This window comes from Suncus etruscus, chromosome 5, assembly GCF_024139225.1.
Source record: "Suncus etruscus isolate mSunEtr1 chromosome 5, mSunEtr1.pri.cur, whole genome shotgun sequence".
In the NCBI taxonomy this organism is placed as follows: Eukaryota; Metazoa; Chordata; class Mammalia; order Eulipotyphla; family Soricidae; genus Suncus; species Suncus etruscus.
Window position 1 is genome coordinate 20376830 of NC_064852.1, and position 16797 is coordinate 20393626.

Sequence of the window (16797 nt, forward strand, 5' to 3'; positions counted from 1 at the left end):
CTTTGTTGAATATATTAAAACATGACCCACCCACCCAGGAGTGATTATTTTCCCGATTAAATTCACACTCTTTGGTAAAAGGAATTGACAAAGGAAGGCATTTGCTGCCCGGTTGATATCATCCTAGTGTGTTTGATAGCTTAGTGTGTCTGAGACATATTTCCATCAATTACCATAAGTGTGAAGTGTGCAAAGCAATGGTCCTTAAATAGTAGAAGGAGAGGCAGTTGCACTGTGTTGTATGAAAGGAGAGAAGGTTAGCACTCCCCTTGACAAGGATGGAAGAGGCTTTGGCCTGCAACACGCATACGGTTAAGGCACTGCCACCTACTTTGTGGCATCTAACCAATGTTTTTCTGCTAGATACAGAAAATTCTGATTTCTTTCTTCTTTAATGGTTTTTGGGCCACACCCGGAAAAGCACAGGGGTTGGTTACTCCTGGTTCTGTGCTCAGAAATCGCTCCTGGCAGGCTGGGAGAGTAGGTGGGGAAACCATATGGGATGCCGAAATCAAACCTGAGTCCTAACCCAGGTCAGCCACATGCAAAGTTAATAAACACCTTACTGCTGTGCTAGATCTCTCCAGCCCCTAACTTACCTATTCTGTAAGAGTATTTTGGAATTAATCAAGGTCTAGGCAGATGGAAATGACAATAGTGTTCCTCTCAGTCTCTCGGGCAGAAATGACAATAGTCAAGAGACAACTGTGAGGGCTTGAGTGTGCCTTGAGAGTGTTAGGCCTGTGTTACTTTGTCCCCACCTTCTTTGCAGCCAGACATTTTATCGTGGGGAGTGATTTTCCACCGTAGGGCAGGTGTCCCCTAATTACTCAGTTATAGGGCCCTGCTGCGGTGGAGCTGTCCCCCAGGAGACCAGGGAGGGAGGGCATGAGACCAGGTGCCAGGGTTGGCACTGGAACATCCCATCATCCCCAAGCCTGCAGCCTTAGGAACCAGTCTTAATCTACTTTCCCTTTCAGTTTCAAACCAAAAATCCTGAGTCTCTTCCATGCTTTTCCCTCTCTCAGGTCTGAGGTGCAGAAGCAGGGCCTGGTCTCCGCGTGACAAGGCCAGAGATCCCGATGGCAGGGAAGGCATGACACAGTGCTACTGTGTGGAGATGGGACCAAGTGAGGGGACAGCCTGGTGGTCTCAGGCACTCAGCAAACAGTTCCATATCCCTCTGGCTCATACAAGTAATCAGGGTCATTCTGGCAGAATCCAAGGTCACAGGGAAGAACCGGTCTGAGGGTAGTAAAAGAACTAGGCTCTGGGCTGGAGGGCAGTTAGAGGAAAGTCCTGGAGCAGCTGGGCAGTCCTTCCACTGCGCCCCAAGCCAACTGCAAGCTTTACATCCCCCACGGCCTTACTGAGGCCTCCCCACTCCCTCCAGCAAAGTAGCTGGAGTACCCAGAGAGTAGCTGCAGCTAGACTCTAGCCCAGAAAAAGCCTCAGCTCAAGGTGTTTGGAAGCCACACCTGGCAGTACTAAGGGCCACAAGTGCTTCCTCCACACCAACAGGTGCCCTACCAGCCTGGACCATGCCCTTACCCTAAAAGCAATGCTAACCAAGGCATCCCCTCCACACACAGGTAAGGCCACAGGCCAAAAGGGTCAAAGGCCTTTCTCTATAGGTAAAGAATAAATCATAGGGGCCCAGAGAGATAGCACAGCGGCGTTTGCCTTGCAAGCAGCCGATCCAGGACCAAAGGTGGTTGGTTCGGATCCCGGTGTCCCATATGGTCCCCCGTGCCTGCCAGGAGCTATTTCTGAGCAGACAGCCAGGAGTGATCCCTGAGCACTGCCGGGTGTGGCCCAAAAACCAAAAATAAATAAAGAAATAATAAAAAAATAATAAATCGGGGCCGGGCGGTGGCGCTGGAGGTAAGGTGCCTGCCTTGCCTGCGCTAGCCTAGGACGGACCGCGGTTCGATCCCCCGGCGTCCCATATGGTCCCCCAAGAAGCCAGGAGCAACTTCTGAGCGCATAGCCAGGAGTAACCCCTGAGCGTCACCGGGTGTGGCCCAAAAACCAAAAAAAAAAAAAAAAAAAATCATAGGGAAATTTTCTTTAGTTTGTTGTTTTTGGGCCACACACAAGAATTATTCCTGGCAGTAGCACTCAAGGGGCACCATATGGGCTGCTGGAGATGACCTTGGGTCAGCCACGTATAAGGCAAAGGCCCTTCCCACTTTGCTGATTCTACCTCACCCAGCTCACTTTATTTTGCTTTGTTTTGGGGTCACACCCGGTGGCATTCAGGGGTTATTACTCCTGGCTCTGCGCTCAGAAATCATTCCTGGAAGGATCAGGGGACCATATGGAATGCTAGGGATCAAACCCAGGTCAGTCCCGGCTGGGCCACATGCAAGGCAAACTACCTATTGCTGTGCTATCACTCAGGCCCCTCGTTTCTTTTTTTTTTTGGTTTTTGGGCCACATCTGTTTGACGCTCAGGGGTTACACCTGGCTATACGCTCAGAAATCGCTCCTGGCTTGGGGGGACCATATGGGACGCTGGGGTATCAAACTGTGGTAGCTAGCGTACCGTACCTCTAGCGCCACCTTCCCGGCCCCTCCCCTTGTTTCTTTTCTTTTTTTTTTTTTTTTTGGTTTTTGGGTCACACCCGGCGGTGCTCAGGGGTTACTCCTGGCTGTCTGCTCAGAAATAGCTCCTGGCAGGCACGGGGGACCATATGGGACACCGGGATTCGAACCAACCACCTTTGGTCCTGGATCGGCTGCTTGCAAGGCAAACGCCGCTGTGCTATCTCTCCGGGCCCCCTTGTTTCTTTTCTAAATGTTCATCTTTTATTGTTTTGGAGTCACACCTGGCAGGCTCAGGATCAAACCTGGGTCAGCTGCATGCACGGCAAATGCCCTACTTGCTGTGCTATTGCTCCAGCCCCTTTCATCGTGTTTTTATGGTGGTGCAGGCTTGTAAGAAGGAGTGCTCAAGGGCCCTTAAGAGCCAGGCCCAGATCCTCAGGGAGCTCCCGCAGCCTTCAGCACCCAGCAGAGGCGGCTCCAGCCACTGTGCAGTTCCCAGTGCCAGGCAGACTCAGGATAGTCATTTGCTGAATCCCATTCCAGTGAAAGATGGGCAAGGCAGCAAGGGTTTTATGTGTCGTACAGTCACCCTGAAACCAGTAGATTATGGGGGTAAGAGGGTGGACCAGGAGCAGGAAGCACTGAGAACAGCCTTGTGCAGGGATAGCCATCTGGGCCCAATTCACATCACATAGCCTCAGGCAAGTCACACATGTGTGCAGAGTTGTACATTCGTGTGTAAATGGACAAGCTGGTACATGCCTGCATATACACATATAGGGCCAGAGTGATGTCAGAGCACGTAGCTGACCTGATTTGATACCTGGCATTCCATATTGGTACCCTGACCACCACCAGGAATGATGACTCCTGAACGCAGAGCCAGAAGTAACCCAGGCACCACTAGGTGTGACCCGCCCCCCCCCCCCAAAAAAAAAAAAAAAAAAGAGAAAAATGCAAATCCACTTTATCCTGCAGGGATGGAGGAAGCAGCTCCAGGACAAAACTACAAGGCTTGAAAATCTTTATTTTCCAAAAGAATGCAATTTTACAGAAATCTACAACAGAGAGTTCCTATGTAGAAAAAATAAACTCTATTGAAGGTTCTGGAACTTGACACAGGCAAACAGGCTCAGCTAAGCCAGGAACCCCACAGCCTTCCCCTGGGCTCCCTCAGACCATGCCATACTAGGCAAGTCCCAACCCTGTCAACTGGCCTTTCCCAGTACCCAGCACCCAGCACTGCCAGAGACATGGGGACGAGTCCAGAAGCCTCTTATGCTGAGGCGAACCCCAGGACAGCCACACCAACCCCTTCCTTTAGGGCCAGGAGCCCCCCCATCCACCCTTCCCCCCTCTGTGTAGAACCTCAAGTGCCCCCCCTTCCACCTTTCCTGGGGGTTCTGGCACTGGGCTCTGACCATGGTGGGGGGCTGGCAGGCCTTGGTACAATGCCAGCAGGCCCCAGGATGGGGCCCCTTGAGCAGAGAACCTGCACCCCCCATATGAATGCCAGGAGCCCGGGGTCCGGGGCCAGCCCTAGCCTATCACAGGATTCAGGGACAGAGAGTAAAGCTCCCCAGCTCTTCCCCTTGCTCAGGAGGCCCTTCTGGACTGGCCACCCTGGTTATTTTCCTAGAGGTTTCCAGAGAACTTTCCAAAAAGTCCCTGGGGCTCAGCAGAGGGTGGGCAGGACAGTACCACGGGACAAACACACAACTCGATCAAGTGAACTCACCCTCTGTAATAAAAAATTATAAATCTCTGCGACCTCAATGGCCCAGAGCAGGAAATGTCCCGGACAGGGCAGAGGCACGGGCAGTGCCCCAGGAGTCCTGGCCACTGTGGGCACTGGGGCAGCAGGCTTTGCCTCACATCTTGGCCGGCCTAGCAGTCGCTCTTCCACAGTTTGATGGTCTTGTCATTTTCTAGTGCGGCTGACGCGATGATGTTCTCGGTTGGGTGGCAGGCCGTGGAGATCACCACGTCTGCAATAGTCCAGAAGGTTCCCTGCAGCAGGCCACTCACTCACCTAGTCCTGCAGAGCTGCTCAGGGGAGCCCCAATAGCCCTGGCACTGCTGGGACCAGGAGGCACCCACACAGCTCTGCATATATTTGGGGTCCCAGGTCTCCCTCAGGGTTGTATATCCAGCCCCACTGCCCATCTCAGAAGCTCTGAGCATACAGTTCCCACTCTATGTAGGGCACTTCCTTTGTACATAGCAGATCTCCAATATCCCAGAGTTCCCTGAGCACCACCCTGTGTGCCCCCGTTTTCTCAGTGCTCACCCGTGTGGCCCTGCAGCTTCTGCACGATCTCCTTGGTCTGCAGGTTCCAGATGTAAACCAGGTTGTCCTCCGAGCCTGATACAATCCACTGCACAGGGCAAGTAGGTGTCAGGTAGCCCCAACTCCCACACCTCATCCCTACACCCACCGTGATGAACCTCCCCAAATCCCATAGCTCAGACCTAGACTCCTGTAGGTACCCAGGATGAAGGTGGCAGAGACCTCCGGGGCAGTCATGCCACTGCTGCTGCTGACCAATGTTAGGTGACTGCTATCCCTCCCTCCTTGTTGATCCCACCTGGAGGGTCTCAGGGTCAAATGCCCCAAGGCTGGGGATGGGAGCAGAGCAGGGGCCAGGGGTCAGAGGCCCGTAGGCTGTGTGGAAGACAAACCTTGCCTCCGGTGACGGAGAAGTTGGCGAAAATGCAGTACTTTTCGTTCTTGTGGCCCGTGTACGTTTTCAGGCACTGCAAGGCAAGAGCACAGTAGACATGTCATCCGGCCCTGCATGGAGCCCCAAGCCCAGGAGATGATCACAGGGCAGACACGCCCCAAACATACCCCAAACTCACCTTGCCTTTGCTGTAGTCCCAAAGCTTGAGTGTGCTAGAAGGCAGGGACAAGGGTCAGGACAGGGCCAGGCTGACACCCCAGGGTAGGCAACACTCCCTGTGGGACTGGGAAAGTTGCCTGGAACAGTCCCAGTGGGGGAGAGGCCACCCCAAACCCCTGATGGCCATGAGACTTACTTGTCCAAGGTGGCGGCCAGGATGTACTTGCCGTTGGGAGAGAATTTTACAAAGGACACAGGTGGGTTGTCATCATCTGGGGGGAAAAGAGTGTTGAAGGAAAACCATGGCCATAGGGGTCCCTCCACCTGCCAGAGGATGTGTGAGGGCTGGAGAAGACTGACCTGTTTGCAAGGGGGTGCTTAGTCTCCTTGACAAAGGAAGACACCTTTGGGACCAGTGACCAGGAAAGCCTATCCCGTCCTGGCCCCCCTCTAAAGCCCCAACACCTTCCTCTGGGGGACACATCAGTGATAGTCAAGAGGACAGAAGGAGGGGCTCACACCTAGGAAAGCTCTATCGGGCCATGCTCCCACAACCCAGTGAGGGGAAACAGGGAGCGTGGAGTCCAGGTGGGCCTGGCCACCCTTTATTACCACCTCTCAGCGGTAGAGCCAGCCCCTGAGGCCTCGCCATCATGTACACGCTTGAAAACACTAAAAGGGCAGGAAATGGGTGAGGGGAGGTTGCAGGATTGGGAGGGGCATAGATGTGAGTGGGCGGGACAGCGCTGGGTGTGCGGGGCAATGACGGGTCTGGGAGGTAATGGGGATGGGACAGCAGTAATGTGGTGTGGCTGAGGTGGATTGAAATAGTAATGAGGCAGGACTGGCAGTTCTGAGCTGGGACACACAGCTCCTCCCACTCACTCCAGCCAGCCCTGTGGGATCTCAGGGCAGCTCTGCAGCCCCCAAAGACCCAGTCCCAGATGGAATGACAGGTCCAATTCCAAAGCCCAAGTCCCCTCCTACCACTGGCTGCTGTGCCTCAGCCGGTCCCGTTACAGGCCTCCTCCAGGCCTTCAACAGCAGCACCTCCAGCCCTCTGGGCACCCCTCACTTTCCTGAAGGCCAGAGCCCTGAAGGATGCAGGTGACCCACCTGCTGTTCCTGGTCCAGGTCCACCCCAAGGACCAGCAGTGGCCTAGTTGTCCAGGAGGACCCGTGCAGTACTGTACCCAGAGGAAGGGGAGGTACCCTGACCAGGCAGGAGATGGGACTGGTAAGGAACCCCACTAATAGGACAGAGAGCCTTGGATCCTACAGGTTCCCCCACAAATACAGCAGACCCCACTCACCAATCAGCGTCTTCAGGCACTGGCCAGAAGCTGTGTCCCAGATGCGGCTGCAGAGAATAGAACCTGGGACTGAGTCTCTCCTGGTTCAGCCCAGCTTTTTTCCCAGAGGACCCCACACCTGAGTCTCCCAGGTTCAGCTTGGTACCTTCCTCAGGGCCTCCTTCCTTTACAGCCTTGGGGACCCGCCAGCATCCACACCCAACACTCACCCTTATCGAACACCCCCAAACCACCTGCAATGGTCCATCCCCGAGAGGGAGACAATCCACCACCCAGTCCCACAGTGCCAACCACATGACCCTCAGAGGAGCGGTCAGCCTGTCCCTGGCTGTGCCTGACTCAGGAAAAGATGTTCCCTTTCCCATACCCACCCAGGTCTAAGGGTGTCTCCTCCCCCACAAATCAGCACTGACAGAGGCTGGTCTTGCTCTGCACCCCAACTAGTCGGTGTCCTCCCTGCACCACCTCATCAGTGTCTGAGGAGCCTCTCCCCCATGGCATGGGCAACAGGTATGGGCCTGATGCAGTGCTCCAGGGGCCTTTTGCTGGGACAGTGTCTGTTGGACAGGACTGAAGGTCACTAACCAAAGTCCATCGTAGCTGCTAGACACGATCAAGGAGCCGTCACGGTTGAAGTGGACCTGAGGAAGCAGAAGGGACTGTGAGCAGCAGCACTGGAACACCCAGCAGTCTGTGCACCCATCTGCACCGCTACATGCATCAGAGGACCCACCCAGCCCAAGCCCTGATGGCCCATCCGGAGGCCAGGAAAGGAGACCCAGAACAAAAACGGCCAGGCCCAGCTCTGCAGGTCCTTCTTGCTGCCCATGGTCACCAGAATGTTATGCCCCCCAACAAGATGGCATCAGAGGCTGTGGAGCGCCCCAGCTGCTGGCTCCATGCAGCCATCCCAGGCCACCAGAAGAGGCCCACGGGAAACCTCTCAGGAGGTCAAATCAGAAACTAACATCCAGGGCAAAGGAGACAGCACAGTAGGGAGGGCACTCGATCTGCGTATGGCTGACATAGGTTTCATTCCCTCATCTCACAAGGTCTCAAAAGCACTGCCAGGAGGGATCCCTGAGCGCAGAGCCAAGAGTAAGCCCTGAGCAGCATTAGGTATGCCACCCCCCCCCCCAAAGGAAAAACGCAAGCACCAAAAAGGCCAGAGGCAGCAGCACAGCCTGGCTGGCACATAAGGTCCCTGGTACCATCCCTGGCAGCAGGAACAAAAAGAGAAGGCCACAAAGGAAGCAGAAACCAGGCCAGACAGACTGATGACTACCTGGGCCCTGAATCCCACATCTTCAGGGCAGTCAGGAAAGGCTGCCACCCCCAACCCCAGATGCCCCTGTCCTTGCCAAGAACCCCAGCAATTGCAAACAAGGGCCAGGAAAGGCCAGCAAGGCTTCTCTGCCCCAAAGGGGGTTGCTAAGTAAGGAGGATGGCCATCCTACAACTGTGACCACTAAGCCACCCATCAGAGGCAGTCTAGGAGGAGTCCAGGTGTCGGCTACCAGGCCTGAAATCCCTCCCCACAGCCAAACACAACAAATTTTAAAGCCCTGCAGGAAGGTGACCTCCCAAGATGAATTATTACTGCAGCACTTGGGGGACGAGATCTGGGACCTCTGAACTATCTTCCACCAGCCCTAGATGAGGAGTAAGAACTCTCCAGGTGTACTCAGTCAGGCACACACTCAGTTCACACTAGCTCAGTCCTTCCCTCCTCCAGGTGACAGCATCCGACTCAGCCACCTCCCAGCCCCCACCCATGCCCTCAACCCCAACTCACAGCTGAGACAGGGTCCGAGTGAGCAGGCAGAGTCTTCAGGCACTTCCCTGTCTTCACATCCCAGATCCGCACACTCTCGTCGAACTGTACACAAGAGCCCAGAGTCCAGGGGGGCTATAGCGCTGGGCCAGTCTTACTCATGAGCACCCCCCACCCCGCACTGGACCTGCTCACAGGAAATATACTAGGACTCTCGACTGAGCCTACTCACACAAAACCCCCACCGGGACCTTCCACCGTGCCCACTCACAGGAACCCCCACCAAGATCCCTCCATCCTAATCTTGTCGGCCCCAGTTCTCTACCCATCAAGGCCTCACCAGAATCCACCCCCACCCTGGCCTGGTAACAGAAGGTAAAGGCCATGACCAACCTGGATCTCCACCAATCGGGCCCCCCTCCACAGCTGGCCCTGCACCCCACACTCACCGAGCCCGACACAATGAGGTTGGACTGTGGATTAAAGTTACAGCAGAAGACATAGTTGCTGTGACCCTTCAGTGTCTTCAGGCACTTGCCCTGCAAAATCACCAGGGGCAGCAGTTGAGCCCTGGAGTCGATCAAAGGATACCAGGCTGATCGTGCTCTATACCTGCCTGCATCCCCTGCCCCAACTCACCGAGCTCACATCCCAGATCTTCAGTGTCTTGTCGTCAGAGGCCGAAACCAGCAGGTTGGAGTCCGAGGACCAGGCCACGTCTGATATTCCCTGCAGGGTGTGGAAGAAAGCAGAGTCACTGCACTCAGGGTCACAATGTGGCCCCAACACCTGCTTTCCAAGAAACACCTGGGCAGGCACTATCACAGGAGCCCAGATTGAAGGGATTGAGGGGGCAGAAGCGGGAAACATACAGGTGTTTTTGTTGTTCGTTTTTTTTTTTTTTGGTTGGTTTTGATTTTGGGGCCACACCTGGCAGCGCTCAGTGGGTTACTCCTGGCTCTGCATTCAGGAATCACTCCTGATAAACTTAAGGGGCCATATGAGTTGTCAGGGATCAAACCCAGATCAGTCACTTGCAAGGCAAACGCCCACCCTGCTGTGCTATCGCTCCAGCCACCCTGTATGTTTTCCATGACAGCCCAAGGCAGGTGAACACCCCAGTACTCGGGAGTCAGAGACACTCTGGAGGAACATACCAGCTTGTGTCCAGATATGGTCTTCTCGAACTTGCCATCATAGGCGCCCCAGATCTTGATGAGTTTGTCGGCAGCTGGAAGGAAGGAAGGAAGGAGAAGTGGAGTGGTGCTACCCATGCCCCGGAAGCATCCTTCGAGCCCCACCAGCAAGGATAGACACAGGGATCCCACAAGGACCTACATGAGCTGGCCAGCCACTCCCCATTGGGGCTAAACTTCACAGATGACACAGCCTTCGTGTGCCCGGCCAACGTGAATTTGAGTGCGTAGTTCGGCTTGACAGGGGTCGGCTGTTGGAAAGTGGGGGGAGGGTGTCACCTGGATGTCCAGAGCTTTGCTTCTGCTTTGGGGCTTTTTGTTTTCTGGGCAACACCCAGCAGCGGTCAGGGGTTACTCCTGGCTCTGTCCTCAGGAATCACCCCTGGCAGGCTCAGAAGACAATATTGAGCTGCTGGAGATCAAACCCGGGTTTGCTGTGTGCAATGACAATGCCTTCTGCAGTGTACTATCTCTCTGGACCCTGCTTTGGGTCTTTCCCTTGCATTTCTGGGCTGCCGGAACTTGAGGGCAGTGTCCCTATGGGATACTGAGCACTAAGAACTCTCCCACCGTGGGGTCCACCCAGCCCCACACAGATGTAAACAGCCCCCATATAGAGGCACCACCAGCCTCCCCTTCCTGCTGAAGACCCCCATGGCAGCAGGGTGCTTGATAGGACCTCCACTCATGTGTCCCGGTACCCCACCTTGCTCTGCGTGGCAGAGGACGAAGGAGTGGGCTGCGCCCGGGCAGCCTCTGTCTCTGGCTTCTTCTCCTCTGTCGCCATGTCTGGGGCACGTAGGGAGTGTCACAGCCAGTCGCCTGACAGCTAACTGAGCCTGCAGGTCTGCATATGAGGCACAGCACATCTGAGGACAGGACTACCCCTCCATTTCCCAGCAGAGGTGGCTGCTGGCTCAGCCTCCAAGAGTCCCAGAACTCAGCCCCCGCTAGAGCAAAACCCCAACATCTTCTGTCCTTTCAGAGCCAAGGACCCTCCAGAGGATTCTCCCACCCTAAAGGAAGGGCAGTGGAATCTGGGCATGAGACCCCACTTTCCCGGAGTTCCCCTCCACCCTAGAAACGAGAGAGAAAGGTGGGGGACGGACATCAAACGCCTGAGACAGAGCTCCAGGACACCACAGTTGGTGTCAAATCTTCCAAAGTACCCAGGTGGCACCCAAGCCAAGGCCTGTTGCAAAGCAAGCAGGGGAGCCAAAAAAGATGGGCCCACCGCAAGATGGCAGCCCCACTAGGTTCCAAGGCTAGCCCCCTGAGCCTGGACTCTGAAATTCCAGCCTGGGAGGGTGAGTGGGGGCATATATATGTATGCATGAGGAGGCAACAGCCCATGATGGGTTCAGAAATCCAAACTCAGAGCCACAGGCTCCATTACTGGCCAGTAAGCATGATGGATGCAAACCGCCAAACACACCTTCGGCGTAGTCTGGGGTGGGGAGGGCGCCTAATGGAGCTCCATCCTGCACACAGGATGGAGATGTGGGGGCTCAGGAGATGCAACTGGGGGTGGTTCTGGGGCCCTCGAGCTGGGGCAAGGGGCGGAGCCTTGCCACCTATACCAAAGGTGCAGGCACAAAGGTGAGATACAACCCAAACCCAGAGAGGAGGGGGGGCTAGAGAGGAAGCCATGCTCGCCCCCCACCCCAGGTGATTCTGCAGAACAATTTAACCTGGGGCTCCTAGGCCCTGCTCCACCCCAAGCATTTCCGGGGTGGCCATAAGACCCCCCTACAGGGGCCCGACTTGTCAGCCCGGGGCGCCCCCCTTTACCCTGCACGCAGCCAAGGTGGGAAAGCGGGGAGCAGACAAAGGGGGGTGCAGCCAGCTCCCCAGGGTTGGGAGTCGTGGAGCCCAGGCCTGGGGAGGGATCGAGGGGCCTAGGCGTGTTCTTGGGTTGGGGGACACACGCGGGGGCCAAATGGCCTTCGCAGATCAGACGGGGGGGGGTCCCCGCTTAGGTGTGCGACGCCCCACCCCGGGGACCCTCCCAGGAGGAGTGGGAAATTGGGGGGGGTCCCTGCTGGGGTCGACCTGCTGGGCGCCTCTGCACGGCTGCAGCAGCCCCGAAAGGCGGAGAGCGAATCTAGGATCGCCCCTGGAGGCTTGCAGCATGAGGCCGGCCCAGCCCCGACCCCCGGACCCCTTTACCTGGCAGTGGAAAGCGGGGGCGCCGGGTGGAGCCGCCTCCAGGGCGGGAGCCGGACAGGCGCGACGAGGCGGCGTGGGGGGGTGGCGCCAGTGCGCGTGCGCGAGAGCCGGGCGGTCCCGGGGGTGGAGCGAGAGCTTGCCGCGCCCCCCTCTGGCAGCGTCTACGGCGAGAGTCGAGGGACTAAAAGGACGGGAACGCCTAACTCTTAAAGGGACCGTGCCGGGCTCCCGGATTCACTGCGTTCAGGCCAGGTTTCAATGGATTGATTCCGGCTCTGCTTTTCCTGTCTTTTTCTTTTTGTTTTTTTTTTTTTTTTTTTTTTTAGGCTACACCCGAGGGTGTTCTGGAGTTACTCCTCGTAGCTCTGCACTCAGGAATCACTCTTGGGGGTTGCTCTGGGGTTCCTCCTCCTAGCTCTGCACTCAGGAATCACTCTTGGCGGGTGCTCTGAGATTGGTTACTCCTCCTGATTCTGCATTCAGGAATCACTCTTGGGGTGCTCTGGGGTTACTACTCCTGGCTCTGCACTCAGGAATCACTCTTGGTGGTGCAAGGCAGACAAACGCCTTCTCCAGTGCCTTCTCTCTCTCTCTCTCTCTCTCTCTCTCTCTCTCTCTCTCTCTCTCTCTCTCTCTCTCTCTCTCTCTCTCTCTCTCTCTCTCTCTCTCTCTCTCTCTCTCTCACACACACACACACACACACACACACACACACCTGAGGCACCTCCTAGCACCCACATTAGAGTGTAAGTGTCCCCATATGTGTTTTGTGTCCTGCACCTGCCTTCCTGGCTGCACAGCACTGGGCACCGGGCAGGGAATGAGTTTCTGCCCTGTGCCAAAATCTGGAACCCACAGCCCTGGGAGGATGCACACGCGGGCGCACAAATTATGCATGCCCTGGAGGAGGAATCCCCAGCACCTCTTGGTCCCCTAAGCACCTCTGAGTGTATCCCCAAAATGAAAAAAATAATAATATGTGGACAATGTAGTGACTCCCAAATCCTATGAATGCAGAACCCACTGCTTTGCTTTGGGATCCTAGCTGGGTATAAGATACTGGCCCTGCCCAGATGTATCTTTTTTTTAAATAATTGAATCTCCGGGATTATCAAACTACAAAGGTATTCATGATTAAGTTCCAGGTGTATAATGTTCCAAACCCAGACCCTCACCTGTGTCTCCTTCCCACACCAACATGCCCAGTTCCACTTCTGGCTTTCCCCCAGCCTGTCTCTAGTGCTCAAGAGCACCATGGTCTGAGTCTTCCCCTCCCTGACCTAGCTCCACCCCAGTGGTGGGCTTCCTACTGATACCAGCTCTCCTGGCATTCTTTCCTTTTGCTTTTGAACATTAGTTATTGCCCTAGTACATATCTTTGTACCCTGCAAATGAAAGAGATCGTTCTGTTTGTCCCTCCAATTCCATTCAGCATGTTGTTCTTCTGACCCGTCCGTGAAACTGTAAAAGTGCATGATGTCATCTTTTCTTACAGATATATAGTATTCCATTGTATAGACATACCACACTTTCTTCTTCACTCATTCATCTATTCTCAGGCACTTGGGGTGTTTCCAGATTTGGGTTCTTGTAAATAGTGCTGCTACAAATAGGAACGCAGAGATCTTGTCTGCATTATGCTTTGGGATCCTTAGGGGTATATTCCAAGGAGCGGGTTTTATGGAAGCTCAATTCTGGAAGATTCTTTTCCCTAACTTTATTTAAACACTGTAGTTTGCAAAATTGTTTATAAGATGGTTGTTTCGGACATCCAATATTCTAGCACCAATCCCACTACCAGTATGACCTTCCCTCCACCTTTGTCCTCAGTTTCCCACCCACACTTAAACCTGTCCCCCTTAGAAGACACAATAACCCAGAGAGATAGCACAGCAGTGTTTGCCTTGCAAGCTAGCCAATCCAGGACCAAAGGTGGTTGGTTCGAATCCCGGTGTCCCATATGGTCCCCCGTGCCTGCCAGGAGCTATTTCTGAGCAGACAGCCAGGAGTGACCCCTGAGCACCGACAGGTGTGGCCCAAAAACCAAAAAAAAAAAAAAAAGACACAATAATTTGTGGGGGAGCCATAACTGGCAGTGCTCAAGAATAATTTATTTATTTTAAATTCCTTATTATGATAAAAGAGCAAATGGAGGGGCCGGAGAGATAGCATGGAGGTAAGGCGTTTGTCTTTCATGCATCGGTTTGAATCCTGGCACCCCATATGGTCCCCTGTGCCTGCCAGGAGCAATTTCTGAGCCTGGAGCTAGGAATAACCCCTGAGCACTGCTGGGTGTGACCCAAAAAACAAACAAACAAACAAACAAAAAAGAGCAAATGGAATGATCAAAAATGGTTCAGTAAGAGAAAAACGTGAAAATTGTTATATCTCACAATGGTGTTAATTAAGGCCAGAGGATTTTTACTAAGCTGTTGGGTACTAGTTGAGCCTTCTGTTATTGTTTTTGCTTTTTTTTTGGGGAGGGGGAGAAGCCTACCCTCAGTCCTCAGGTATCACTCACTCCTGAGGTATCTAGGGGACAATATGGGATGCCAGAGATAGAACCCAGGTCAGCCATCTGTGAGCTAGGTGCCCTCCCCACTGTCCTATTGCTCCAGCCCACCCACCTTTTTTAACTCATTGAGCTTAATGGGCTGCGATTCTACTTTCCCATCTAATTTGCTCCCACCAGGCTAGCAGTCTTGAGGAATTTGAATACTCCAGGAGCTGTAGAAGTGGGATGATTCGTTGGGGGGGTCATGCCTAGTGATGCTTAGAGGTTACTCTGGGTTCTGTTGCTGACAGTGAGTCACTCCTGATGGTGCTCAAAGGTTCCTTGGGATTCAAGGAATTGAACCCAGGTAGGCTGCAACAGAGCCCTGCTGTGCTTTGGCTCTGGCCCAGCATCTATTGAAATTAGTTGTGAAGCTGTGAGGTATGGGGCCTGAGGTGGGTTCTCTAATTTTTGGAATTTAATGGCCTTGTTTTCCCAAAGGGCTGAATGGGTTGGCATTCCTACAGTGGTGGGAATATATCATGGATATATCATGGATATTGGCATGATGGAGGGTCATGGATTGGAGTGGATGGATGGATGGATGGGTGGATGGATGGATAGATGAGTATGTGTGTATCATGGGTGTGGAGTGATGGATGGTCATGGATTAGAGTAGATGAACAGGTGGATGAATGGTGGATGGAAGGATGGATATATGGATGATAGATAATGGATGGTGGATAGATGGATGAATGGATTGATTGATGATTGCATGGATAGTGAATGGATGGATAGATGGGTATATAAATATATCATGGATGTGGGGATGATAGAGGATCATGGATTGGAGTAGATGAACAGATGGATGTTGGATGGATGAATGATGAATGCTGGATGGATGGATGGATGGATGGATGGATGGATGGATGGATGGATGATAGATGATGAATAAATGGGTAGATGGATGGGTAGATGATGGATGGATGGATGGATGGGTAGATAGATAGATAGATAGATAGATAGATAGATAGATAGATAGATAGATAGATAGATAGATAGATGATAAGAAAATGAATATATCATGGGTGGAAAAGTGATGGAAGGTCATGGGTTAGAATAGATGGTTGGATGGGTGAACGGTGGATGGATGAATGGATGGATAGATGGATGGATCATGGATCGATGGATAGATAAAAAGATAGATAGATAGATAAATAGATAAGAAAATGAGTATACCATGGGTGAAGAAGTGATGGAAGGTCATGGGTTAGAATAGATGGGTGGATGGGTGAATGGTGGAGGGATGAATGGATGGATAGATGAATGGATGCATGGATTGATGGTGGGTGGATGGATGATGGGTGGATAGATGGAGGTGGAAGGATAGATGAATGATGGATGATGAATGGATTGATGGATGGATGGATAGGTGGGTATATGGACGTATTATGGGTATGGGTATGGGGTTATGGAGGCTCATGGATTTGAGTAGATGGATGAGTGGACGAATGGTGGATGGGTGAATGGGTAGTGAATGAATGAATGGTGAATGCATGTATGAATGACTTGATGCTGGATAGATGAATGAATCCTGAATGGATGTACGGATAGACAGTATATGGATGAACCATAGATGCAGGGGTGATGGAAGGTCATGGATTGGGGTAGATGGATGATGGGTGGATGGATGAACAGATAAATATATGGATATATCATGAGGGTGGGAGTAATGAAGGATCATGGATTGGGCAGATGGAGAAATTTATGAATGGATAAATAATAGATGATGAAGAGTCAATGTGGATGAACTGATGGGAATGAATGGTGGACAGTGGTTGATAGATATAGTGGGTGGATGGATGACTAGAGCAAGGGAGGGTTAGATGGTAGATAAGTGAAGAAATGTGGGAATGAGTAGATGGAGGGAAAACATGTAACCTCAAAATTCTAATTCCACTGCTCCTCTAGAAGAAACTGACAGAGACTGAGAAAGACCTTTATTGCTTAACTGGCATCAAGCTAACAAGCTAGAAAATGGGAAACTCCTGTGTTCATGTAGCCATCTTGCTACATAATGACAAGGGGTAGGGGTTTCAGGGAGAACAGGAGTGGAACTCGGGTTTCCTGGCAGAGCAAGTAAAAGGCCCCAATGTTTGGCCCAGGGTCCAACATCTGGTCCCCCAATACTACCAGGAACGACCCCCAAGTCCTGATAAATAGTCCCTGAACACAGCCGGGCTGTCCTCTGGGAAAATGGATCTGCGGGGAGCTTGGGATGGACTTCTAGAGCCACTCACCCACATTCAAGCCTCCACACCCCCAAATCTACATTCAGGTTCTGCAGAACATTCAAGCTAATCTTTGGGGACAAGACAAGGTACCTCCTTCTAATGCCTTAAGAATAACTGGGGGCCCGGAGAGATAGCACAGCGGCGTTTGCCTTGCAAGTAGCCGA

The 16797-nt window shown here is 53.1% G+C and overlaps 1 protein-coding gene and 1 non-coding gene across 2 annotated transcripts; one reads left to right on the forward strand and one right to left on the reverse strand.

The window, feature by feature from the left end:
* The first annotated feature begins 234 nt into the window (after positions 1–234).
* On the forward strand, positions 235–357 carry LOC126010253 (U6atac minor spliceosomal RNA). The gene has a single exon (XR_007496355.1). It is a non-coding gene; the product is annotated as a U6atac minor spliceosomal RNA (small nuclear RNA).
* A 3917-nt stretch (positions 358–4274) lies between these two features.
* Positions 4275–11924, reverse strand: WDR5 (WD repeat domain 5). Its single transcript, XM_049774065.1, has 14 exons — positions 11846–11924; positions 10383–10523; positions 9819–9927; positions 9638–9711; positions 9120–9209; positions 8930–9019; positions 8502–8585; positions 7292–7347; positions 6707–6753; positions 5590–5665; positions 5413–5446; positions 5233–5307; positions 4841–4928; positions 4275–4538 (listed from the first exon to the last, which is right to left on the reverse strand). Exons 2-14 carry the CDS (start codon positions 10461–10463, stop codon positions 4438–4440), a joined length of 1005 nt encoding a protein of 334 aa, XP_049630022.1. The 5' UTR covers positions 10464–10523; positions 11846–11924; the 3' UTR covers positions 4275–4437.
* Positions 11925–16797: the final 4873 nt, after the last annotated feature.